The 12,384-nt window shown below is 37.9% G+C and overlaps 1 protein-coding gene across 2 annotated transcripts in view; it reads left to right on the top strand.

The window, feature by feature from the left end:
* The window catches only part of REEP3 (receptor accessory protein 3), a 109,056-nt gene that overhangs the window by 77,221 nt on the left and 19,451 nt on the right, over positions 1-12,384 (top strand). For both annotated transcript variants that reach the window (XM_075534266.1, XM_075534267.1), the window contains exons 3-5: positions 7,133-7,209; positions 10,240-10,360; positions 10,541-10,654. In XM_075534266.1, the coding sequence (XP_075390381.1) occupies positions 7,133-7,209; positions 10,240-10,360; positions 10,541-10,654 (312 nt within the window). The remainder of the gene's footprint in view (positions 1-7,132; positions 7,210-10,239; positions 10,361-10,540; positions 10,655-12,384) is intronic.

Raw genomic sequence — 12,384 nt, 5'->3', positions numbered from 1 at the left:
GTGGTTAACAACTACCCTGAGCATTTCTCACTGGCATTTCAAGGTGTTCACTTCCTTAATTGACCCTTTAATGATGATATTTGACTGTAAGTTCTCTGTGGCCATTATAAAGGAGATTAGATCCTGGAGATAAATTATAGAACAGTAATAAACTCAACGCAGTCGTCTTGCACTCTTGAGCTCCCACAGATATTTTGCAGTATTAGAACAGGAAAAACTGACCCCTCGGTTAGAACATTCTGCTTGATAGAAGTAGAGGATCGGTGAGAATGAGGGAACCCTCAGTGAGACAGACTGACCTAATAGCTTCAACAATGGACTCAAACATTCCAGTGATCTTGAAGATGGCACAATACCAAGCATTGTTTCTTTCTGTTTACAAAAAGTAACCATGAGTCAAAGCCAATTTGATAAGAATAAACAATAAAACAATAAGCTCCTGTATGAATAATAGGCAACAGTAATGAGATGACTGAAGGAATGTAGATGTTTATTTCTCATATAACATTCTAGGATGACTGTCCGTTTCAGAAAGGATTTCTCATGCAGCCATTTAAAGACTTGGGTTCATCCCACGGATAACACACAGCATCCAAGGACGTCGTGCTCCCTGCCATCCCATCTAGCACAAAGGAGAAGTCTATGGAGGAAACACACCTGCTTTTCTAAGGCCTCGCTCAGTTCATCTCTTGATGAGAACTAGGCACAAGGCCCCAGCTACCTGCAGTGGAGCGAGTAGGAAGCTGACAAGTATTGTTCCTGCCTAAGCAATCACTTCCCAGCCACAACTCTCTATGATAGCTTTGATGGACAGGAAGATATCACCACCACACCTCCTATTCAAGACCTTTTATTCAAACTACTAACACAGCAGTCAGTCCTCACTGCTGCAAGTATTAGAGGACATCACTGGTCACATAGTCTGTTCCATCCCTTTCCCGTTCTTAAAAACAGCATTCTACAGCACTATCGCGCTTCTCAGGTCTACACCTGTGCTTTAGTAGCTGGCCACTCCCCCACTGCAGAGTGAAAGCAGAGGTCCTCTACTGGGAACCTCCTCAGCTCTCTTCCCAACCCAGCGCCTCTTTCCCTCCTTTCCTTCCGTCTCAGAGAAAGGTGCATGTGCGTCTTTCACGAGCCCACTCTCCTCCCCATCTCTAGTCCTAGTCTCATTCTTGTCTGCCTACCCAGGGTCTGTTCCATTAAGTAGACCTGCGTTCTCATCATTTGAGTCTCAGCACCTTAGCAAAATGTACAATTTGAAGATATAACATGCCTGAAGCTTTCCTCACAAATTTTTAATTTTTCCTCTGCATTTTCTTTCTTTTTTTTTAAAACCCGATCTCTTAAAAGACTAGTGTATCCTTACTCATCGCTCTTTACCTCCAATCTGCTCTCAGCCTTTTTCAGTCCTTATAACAAGGAGCACTTTAAGCTCTGTGCAGCCCCGTATTGAGTCATCAACGTATTGAGTACTTTCTGTGCCAGGCACAGTGAATAAATGGAAGTCTTTGTCCTCTTACAGTTTGCATTTGAGCAAAGAAAGGCAGATAATAAAATAAGTAAATATTTGTTAGGTATGTGCTAAGATACGTGGTATGTGCTGAAAAGAAAAATCAAGTGGATAAAGAAGTGAAAAGGAATGATGATATTGATATTTTTAAAAAGGCCATTAGGAAGACCTCTCTGATGGGTAGTATTTGAGCAGAGACCTAAAGCAAATGAGAAAGCTCTCCATGTGGAGAACTGAGAGAAGAGCATTTCCAGCAATGAAGCAATATGCCCAGAGGCCCTAAGGCAGAACCAGACCAACACACATAAGGAAAGCAAAAGGTGAGGCAAAATAAACCTTTTCTCCAGTAAGTTAAAAAGAAGGGCTGTGATACATTAAAGTCACCTGTTCAATTACTGCATTTTATTTGAATAATATAATTTAATAGAAAAAAATTTTTACTATATGGATATTTGGTTATGTACATTCATAAGATAGATTAGTAATTTAATTCTTTTCTCTTTATTTAAACAGTTTTATTGGCACCTCATCCACATATCATACAATTCAATAGTTCATCCATATCAAAAAGGGTTGCACAATCTTTATCCCACTGTTTTCTTATGAGTTTTTGGTACTAATTAATATAAATTTGACTTTTAATGTTTTCTGTTAATATGAAGATTTTTTTTCTTTTTACATATGCTTACTTATACTTACAGGTTTAAAGTTTTGTGGCTTGTTCTATATTGTTTTGTTTTTGACCTTGACTTCCTTCTGTTATGTCCTTTGGCTGAAACCTTAAACAGTAGATTGAGTGGCCTTGAGGTGCAGTTTTAATAAAAGCTTAGCTGAGTAATCATTTAATATAAATTCCTAACCAAATTCCGTAATGGAGAAGGTAATCTATTTTCAAGGTTAACCTCTTTGTGGTTTCTCCCATGAATTAACATAAGTACTTTGAATTCATTTCATTATTGCTTATATTCAACTATCTTTGAAGGTTCATATTTCTGTTAGAGAAAATCCATAAATTCACAGAATAGATTGCAAAGAATTTACTCATCAAAGAAGGATATAAGCCATGAAATTTGGCTTATATAAAAATATAGTCCCAGATAGGGCAAGATATGAAAAAATAACAATCTATAAATTATCAAGGGCTCATAAGGGAGGTGGGAGCAGGGAGGGAGGGGGGGAAAAAAAGACCTGATGCAAAGGGCTTAAGTGGGGAGCAAATGCTTTGAAAATGATTAGGGCAAAGAATGTATGGCTGTGCTTTATACAATTTATGTATGTATATGTATGGATTGTAATAAGAGTTGTATGAGCCCCTAATAAAATGTTTTTAAAAATATATAGTCAATACCCCAGGAGAATATTCACAAACACCTTAATGATTTAATAGTGTGTTTTTATTTTAACTAAAAAGGTACAGCCTTCCCTCTTTTCCCTTATTTTTGACATTATTGAGTTCTCTCACTAGATGGTTTTATATTTTAAAAGTAAGCATTATATACTTTAAACAATTACTTATTTTGTGCGTTTTAACATTAATTTGATGGCTTCATTTGAAAGCAAATAAGCCCTGACTTAACTGAAATGGCGGTACTTTTGAAATCTTAGGGAGGTGTAGCAGTTCAAATCCATTTACCATCCAAGAACTATTACCATGCAGCTATTATCTGTATTATCTGCACAGTCCCTTCCACTCTTATGCAGCTCTATTGGTAGGTGAATATGACAGTTTGTGAGGTGTTACTGCTATTTACTACTATCCATATGGAGGATTATAGCCATCATAAAAACAAACCAGCAAACATTGATTTAAGTGCTTCTATTTAAACGGAAAATTTCCTACTCTTTCCATGAGGAAAATAAAATTTCATTTACTCCTAGCCTACATCTTCCCAGGAGAGAAGGTGATAATGTCTATACCAAAATCTGTGCTGATAGAGGACAAGGGAAAGAACCAAGAGAGCATAGAACCTGGCGAGATGGGCCTGTTGACAGCAGCTTGCTTGGAAAGCTAAATCATTTGGTATTGGAAGTAGACTGTGATCCTTTCCCAGCCATGCCCTAGCTTGGTGACATTGAACACGCTCATATCTTTTTTGGGCCTCAAAATGAGAGAGTTATATGAAATACTTGCTTTCAAACCTCACACTTTGAAGCCTTAAGGTTTTTGAGTGTTCTCCAAAATCCTACAGTAAGGAGATGGAAGGCTCGGCCAGAATATTTTCTTTACAGTTTTTTAACATATAGTTGTTGTTGGATCTGTACCAACTCATAGTGACCCTACATAACAAGAGAAGGAAACATTCAGTAACATGGTGTGTAGCTTTAATAAGTTTGATCGCCTCCAAGGTTCTTTCTAGTGCTATAAAAGTGCTTGGTTTTATTGCAGTCATACGTCTTCATTATTTTTTTTTTTGTGTGATACTTTTGTGGGGAAGGATAGTCAAAGTCAAAGATAGCCTTGCAAATACAGTTGAAAGGTAAAGGTGTTCCATTAGAGCTTGGGTTATGAACGATTAAATGAGCTCCTATGAGATTATTTTGTAAAGAAGGGTAGGGTCTGGGAAGGGACAGAGAACAAACACAGACGTACAAATACACATGGGGTTTTAGCCCTAGAAGGGAGTCCTCACGTTTGGTCTACAAGGTAGAACTGGCAGCAGGGAGGACGTAAGAGAAACTCCGGGAAAAGTAAAGACGTTCAGAGAGCGTTTCTTCTAGCTTTGTTTTCAACTTGATGCAGTAATCTTATAAATTAATGCCCTGCATTTCATAAAGATAATGTGCCTTATTATTTGCTTTGGACAATTCTTTTAAACTTTTATGAGAAAGATGTGATAAATTCAAGTAGATTGATATTCCTATTTACAGGACACTTGATTCTTCTTTAAACATTGTATTGGGGGCTCTTACAGCTCTTATAACATTCCACACATCAATTGTATCAAGCATATTTGTACATATGTTGCCATCATCATTTTAAAACATTTATTTGTATTGGAGCACTTGATAGCAACTTCTCTTTTTCCCTCCCTCCCCTCCTCCTCGATAATATAAAAATTATTATTATTATTTTCATATCTTATACCCATCACTGCCTTCCTTCACCCACGTTTTTGTTGTTTATCCCCCTGGGGAGGGAGGGGCAGTTAGTACGTCAATCATTGCATTCAGTTTCCCCTTCCTCCCCTCTTTCCCCCACCTTCACCCTACAGCCTAGAATCACTACTCCCACTTCTGTTCCTGAGGTGTTTATCTGACCTGGATTCCGTGTGTTGTGAGCTCTTATCTGTACCAGTGTACATGCTCTGGTCTAGCCAGAACTGAAAGGTAGGACTGGGTTCATGATAGTGGGGAGTGATGAAACCTCAAAGAACCAGAGGAATATTGTGTTTTTCATCAGTGGTACACTGTGCCCTGGTCGACTCATCCCTTCCTTGCGACCCGTCTGTGAGGGGATGTCCCATTGTCTACAGATGGGCTTGGGCTCCCTATTCTGACCCCCCTCATTCTCAATAATATGGGAGGTTTTTTGTTTGGTTTTGGGTCTTCTGGTGCCTGTTGTTTGATTCCATTAACACCTCATGAAGTGCACTTGTTTCAAATGCACTATTTGTTCCTTATTTAAATGGCATTGTCCATGTAAAAAGAAAACTGAAAAAGCTATCTGAATTATGGAAGTTGTAGACTGGTGAATACCCAAATAGCAATCTACTAAAAGGAAAAGGTCAATTTTATAACTACTAGGACAGTGGTTCTCAACCTTCCTATTGCCCGTGAGCCTTTCATACAGTTCCTCTTGTGGTGGTGACCCCCAACCACAAAATTATTTTCATTGCTATTTCATCACTGTCATTTTGCTACTGTGATGAATCGGGCGACCCCTGTGAAAGGGTTGTTCGACTGCCAAGGGATCACAACCCACAGGTTGAGAACCGCTTCAAAGAATTTATGGACATATTCCATTATCTTATAATTCCATTTTTCCATGAACTTTTTGAGACCCCTTCATATTTATAAGGATCGGAATTGTTTTGTCCCTGACAGGAATGATAATAAGGGAAATGAAGGTTTTTCTTAGGTCCCACATTCTGCAATTTCTCCTCGCCCCTGTCTACATCAGGAGTGGGAATCCACTTTTCCTCCAATAGCCATTTAGATATTGCTAAAATCATTCTCGCACCCTGGTGGCATAGCGGTTAGGATTGGGCTGTGATCCTTAAAGTCAGCAATTTGAAAACCCCAGCCTCTCTGTGAGAGAAAGATTTTCCATAAAAGAAGCAATTATGGGGGTAGGAAGGGGGAATTGATCACAAGGATCAAACTAGAACCTCCTCCCAGGGGGACGACTAACGGAAAAGTGGGTGAGCGGTGACAGAGGATGATGTAAGATATGGAAATACTAATCTATAACTTATCAAGGGTTCGTGAGAGAGGGTGGATGAGGGAGGGAGGGGAAGAGAGGGGGAGCTGATATCAGAGGCTCAAGTGGGAAGAGAATGCTTTGAAAATGATGATGGCGGCATATGTGCAAATGTGCTTGACACACTGGATGAATGTATGGATTGTGATAAGAGATGTAGGACCCCCCATAAAAGTATTTAAAAATGAAGAAAAAGAAGAAGCAATTACCTATCTAATGTTGTTGGAAGGGGGTAAATGAATGTGTATGATGAATGTGTATGATGTATGATGCACTTAACATGTAGCTTTACCATGAGTCGCAATCAACTCAACAGCTGCTGACAACAGCACATACTGGGTATGGTTCTGTGTATTAGCTAATACCAGTGGTGTTATTGAGCAGAAGAATAGAAGTTTGAAACCTTAATGAAACTCCAACCCGCTGAGAGACAGCACAATCTAAGTAATGACGTAGGTAGAAAGGTATAAACTTTGGAAAATCAGATCAATTACAGGGACAAGCTAGGATACACTATCCTAGAAAAGAGGCAAAAATACCAAGAGCTACAATTGTGGGGAAAAGAAAGGTGTCTGGGGGAATTTACAGGCTTGGATATGGGGAAGTACAAGTCTCGACCATTGATTTCCAAACTGGGTGGCCAGCATTGTGTATGTATTTTTTTAATGTATTATTAATGTAAGTGACACATGCAGGATTGTTCTTTGGTTTCTGAACTGGTTTTATATATTGATGTTATAAAATTTAGAGATTAAATGTAGCCATATGATAGCATGCTGCTTTTCATATAATAATTTTATTTAAAATGATGAAATAAGACCTTTAGAATAATCATTTTTCTCCAATTCAGGAAAAGATTTTTTTGTTTTCAGGCCCTCTCATTCAGCTCTTGGATATATTGGATCAGGCCTCAGACATGTGTCACTCTGATGCTTTTATCCCAAGGTGGTTGCTGTAATGTTGATGAAATGTGAAGAACTCAAATGGAAACCTGTTGAAAATCGCCTGTTATATTTTCCCTAAGATACTATATATGTATAATATCTGTTTACTATGTCTACATGTAAAACATCCATAATGTACATATTTATATGCACAATATGCATATGTATAAATCTAATTATTCAGACTCGCAAGTAGTTCTCATTCATTTGTTGGATGTGGTTTTTATTGTTATTGCGTGTTTTCATTATTTCCAGGTTCGATGGATGATGTACTGGATTGTTTTTGCTCTCTATACTGTGATTGAAACAGTAGCAGATCAAACAGTTGCTTGGTAAGTTCTACCAAGAAAAAGCCAGTCTACAGACTGGTTATCAGATGTCTTGCTGTTAACAAGTTGAACGTAACGGAGTTATCTCATTATGTACTGTCTTTTTTTAATCTGGTTTTCCTTTAAGAACATTACTTTTCTTACTGTTAATCAAAAATCAAAATCAAACCCACTGCCATCAAATAAAGGTAGCTCATTGTTCTTCCCAAATGCTGCTTTCTCTGCCCGCCTCCCAGTGTTTAAGGACAGAGGGTTTGGGTTGTCATTTTCCTTTTTCCATATTGATGGTTAAAAAATGATTTCTTCTTTTTTCAGTAGATGATTCCTCTTTTCATGCCTGCAGCTCTGATTTTACCACTGCCTGCTCATCCTTCAAACTCTCATCTGTAGATATTAAAACCAGAAACATCTACACTCATGTGGACAGCACCTCAGCATTAGTTCCTTCGCTACTTTTTTCCATACCTGTGCTGTGTGTCCATGTGCATTTCCTTCAAATCCTACTTGTCACCTAGACAAGTCCTCCTTCAAAATCTTCAAACTCTGGCTTGTCACACACTTAGCCCCTTTCTTGTCCCATTGGATACTTCTTTTTCACCTCAGTAATACCTCTTATCTCTTGATTAGCTACGTGATCCTGTAGTCCCTTGCTTCCACCCCCTTTTACCTGCTTTTCCAACCCATCCTGGTTCTCTATATTGATCCACTTCCATTACTACCTGGCCAGATCTCCAGCTGTCTTTTTGCAAAAATGTTCAGCCTATTTAGTCCAACAGTTGTTCATCTTTATTTCTTTGTGTTATGAACTGTAGGATCCTGCTCCCCACAAAACAACCATCAGGTTCTCTCACATGGATGTTAATTCCACCTTCATTGTTCCCTTTCCTTGTTTTGCTCTGACACTGCTCCCAGCCCTTCCTGTGCCTTTTCCAAACCTTTGCTGATCTTCTGAAGCAGTCTTTTCCCCTTGCCTATTCTCATTCTTAATACATTGGATCGCATTGGGGAAAAAAATACAAGTCATCAGACCCGAATGTTCCTAACAACATGATCTTATTCATGAGCTTCTCTGTGTCTGCACTCGCCTTTTTCATTTGAAGAAGGGTTTCCTTCCTCTCTTCCACAGACTATTCTTTTACCAGATATGTTTTTGGTATCAGGGTTTGATTAGCTGGATTTTTTTTGCTTTTGTTGTTCTGTTTGCTTATTTTAGGTTTTATTTATTTTTATTGTAAATATATAATTTAACAATCATCTGCCATATCTAAATTTTTGACATGTACAGTTTAGTGGCATTAGTTTATTTATCATATTGTTTAATCATTATCATTTCCTACATTTCCCATCATGCTTAACAGAAGTTCACTCTCCACTAAACGCTGCATGCTCTTTCCCGGCCTCTAGCCTACCTCTGATAACCATTAAGAGACTTTGGTCTCTAACACTTGTCCATCCTACATATTTCATATAAATAGGATTATACAACATTTGTTCCTTCTGTTAATAGCTTATTCCACTCAGATAATGATCGTAGGATTCATCCGTGTGTCAGGATCTGACTGGGTAATATTTCTGTATTATTTCTGTAGAATTATCTGTATGTACACATTTTATTTGTTGCTTGTTAAATTTTGAGTGAACTGTTAGCTTTCTTATATTTCAAAGCTCATTTTCAAAAGACGGACTGTTTTCTCTGTATGCAAATTTAGCATATATATTACTTTAAATATGAGCAATGTAGAAAAGATTTAACATGAAGAATAAAGGTTCAGAAAGCCCTCTCATTGCACTGTGGCACTCTCTGGTGACTGCATAATGATCACTTCTCACTTCCCTCCACCAGAAGCACTCAGATCTGTTCTGTTTTCATGGCTTTTTGTGCTTCGGGGATCAGAGCCGCTCTTCCCCTCATTAGCTTTTACTAAGCAACAGATAACTCGAGAGGCAGAGGATTGGAAAAACACGCATTTCTTTTTGTTCAAGTTACATGTAGGCAAATGGTTGAGTGGAGCTTTGCTGGGCTTAGCTCAGCTTTAGGAGCCTTCTTGCTTAGTGACCCCTGCTGAAGCAGCAGCTAGTCTCTTAACAGACGTCTAAAAGCTCTAGCTAAGACAACGGTGTGGGGGTGGAGGCAAGCAGAGGGAACCAGACCACACAGTGACATTTAAAGGGTCAGCTGCTTGCATGTGATGTATGTCAGGCTCACATTCTCTTGACTAAGGAGGTCTCACTGCTAAGCCCATAGCCATCCTGTTGAGGCTTATACTCGCCCGATGGGGAAGGCAAGGAATCAGGCTGCTACCCACAAGGCCAGCAGTTCAGCTCTCCTAGCTGTTCCGTGAGAGTAAGAGGACATTTTCTGCTCCCCTAAAGATTTACAGCCTCGGAAACCCACAGGGCAGTTCTACTCTGTCCTGTGGGCCTGGCTGAGCTGAATCAACTTAATGGCAGTGACTTACCTTTGCTGTGCTTTTGGTTTTGTTTCATTTATTCTTGATGAAAGCCCTGCAAAGACTTATGAAAAGGGCTGTGAGTGTATAATCCTAATTCCCAATCTACCACAATGTTAATTCCATTCTCTTGAAAGTGTTTGCTTTATTGCTATAATTCTGACCAAATGAGATTGGAAGGAAGCTTTTCTGGGGTTTCTGAGAAAGATAAGGAGATATCAGTACAGGTATTTTGTTCACATGGAACATAGAAAGTTTTTTCCTAACTTTGAGGGGCATCAGGGATGCCAAGCCACATGTGCTGGCAGTGTAGACGCCCTTTACTACCCTGATTACATGCTATTAACACCTTCTCTTACAGTCACTTTGAAAACTTGCTTCTGGTGCTTAACAAGAAGAGTCTTATGCTAGAAAGTATGGATCTCTAAGGGATTCAGATCACTGACTTGTAGTTTAATTGAGATATTGATCATGACATTACTGAACTTCTTTAAACTTTGTGTGCATATGTGTGTGATTTTCTATTTGTTTGTAGTTTGCATTCTCTGGCGGGTTTTATTTGCTTCTGTTTTCTTCTTGCTAGGTTCCCCCTGTACTATGAGCTTAAGATTGCTTTTGTCATATGGTTGCTGTCTCCCTATACCAAAGGAGCAAGTTTAATATATAGAAAATTTCTTCATCCACTTCTTTCTTCAAAGGAAAGGGTAAGACATACAAATTATTTCTATAAATTGTCTGTTAAAAATATATATTGACTCATGCTTTACACTATTAAATTAGTGACACTAAAATATCATGCATGGAAAGTCATTTGTTTTGTTTCATTTTGCTTTTTAGCCCTTTTTTGAAATAAAATTAACATCTTTGGGGCATTTTCTCCCCAGGAGATTGATGATTACATTATACAAGCAAAAGAACGAGGCTATGAAACTATGGTAAACTTTGGACGACAAGGTTTAAACTTAGCAGCAACTGCAGCTGTCACTGCGGCAGTGAAGGTAACTTTTCATTTCTATACACATATATATATATACACATATCAATCCAATGTCTCACTAAGTAAGCAGATAAAAGGTGGGGTGGCTTGTGATTTTAGATTATTATAGAATTTTGAGAGGATTTGCTTTGTACTTCTGGTTGTAATGCTGGAAAGGACAAGTACTGTCGATCACTGTAAAGACATTTTAACATGGTAATTTTATAACTACTTAACATCTTGCAATTACCTTTAAATTAATCACAAAATGAGAGCTAGTAAACAAAACAGACCTGAAAATGTTGTTTTTCTTATTTAGTCATAATTTCCCCACTTTATAACCTTGCAGTAATTTTAATGCATTACCTTTAGTAAAGATGATCATTCTTTCTTTCTCTGTCTTTGGTGTCCTCTCTATATCTCTCTCTCGATGGCAATATCTTGGTAGGATTTCTGGCTTACTTCTGCACTTCTACTTCAATCAATTTGAGGTAACTGATTAATCAAAATAAGGCATGAAAAAGTTCGTTCTTATAACTTGAAATTTACTTAGCCAATTACTAATGTCATTTGTTATGTTTTGCTAGCCAAGTTATTAATTGAATGCCTTCCGTGAAATTTTGCATTATGCCTTTTGGATTTTTTTTTTTGCAGCTAGTATTTATTGTGGTTTATTTTAAATACCAGGGTGCAGTGGATTTTGGTGTGTAATGTATGGGAAGGAAATAGGCATCAGATGCAGAAAGTGCCAGGTGTTACTTTCTAAGTAATTACAGACAATTACTTTTGTGTTGATTGGTCTTGCATATTTAGGATGACATACCTATCTGTGAGCAGATCTATAGAAGCACCGCCCTTCCTTGCTTATAATAGGAGCCGGCTTCAAATGGAATATTGAGTTTGTTCCTCTCAGGTTACATTGAGACTAACAAAACGCTAGGATCGAGTTAGGTTCTTTTGGAAATAATTATTCTAGTTAGATGGTGATGTAACCTTGTAGCAAAAGTGAAGGAATGTGAAATTAAGGGGTTTTTACATTTTAGAATGCTTGTCTCAATGATCACAAAAATATGATCAAAACGATGAAAATGTCACATTATACATCTAGCAGTATTGCATTAGGAATCAATGAGAATGTATTAGCTGGCCATATAAAACAAATATATTGTTAATGATTCGTAATCATTTTCATAATAGCATTTTAATGTGGTATTGTTTGCCTGGCATTTGACTTATATAAACTTTCTTATTTATTAGACTACATTTACAAACAAATACTAAAATGTCAAATTTGTTAGCTTCTAATTTTCCATATTAGAAGCAGATCATTTGCTTTTTATTTCGTGCTCAATGAAAAAGCATAACTTCCATCTCTACTAAAAAGGACCATCCAGCAGATCTAGTTTTAAAAAACTGAGAATCCTAAAAAGAAATAATAGATACAATTATGGAAGAAAACGTATGACAGTGCTTCACAGAGCTGTAGGGCTTGAACCTCCGAGTTTAAAGGGCCCCTCAGAGCACCCGTAGAAATGAATGAAGTGGAGGTGGGTAGGAGGACTGGCTCTAATCAGAGTTAATGCAATATTCCAGTGCAGCAGCAATAAGTAGAGAATTCTTAAAGTGTCCAGAGAGAAAAAGTATGTCACATTCAAACAAGTAAAATTCAAAATGGCTTTAAAATTAAAATGTAATTTTAAAAATCCTGACAGTGGAATCTTGAAGAGAGCAGAGTAATTCCATCGTTTCTGA

The sequence above is a fragment of the Tenrec ecaudatus genome, chromosome 16 (genome assembly GCF_050624435.1).
Source record: "Tenrec ecaudatus isolate mTenEca1 chromosome 16, mTenEca1.hap1, whole genome shotgun sequence".
Taxonomy (NCBI): domain Eukaryota; kingdom Metazoa; phylum Chordata; class Mammalia; order Afrosoricida; family Tenrecidae; genus Tenrec; species Tenrec ecaudatus.
This window is presented reverse-complemented; position numbering and strand designations above follow the sequence as displayed.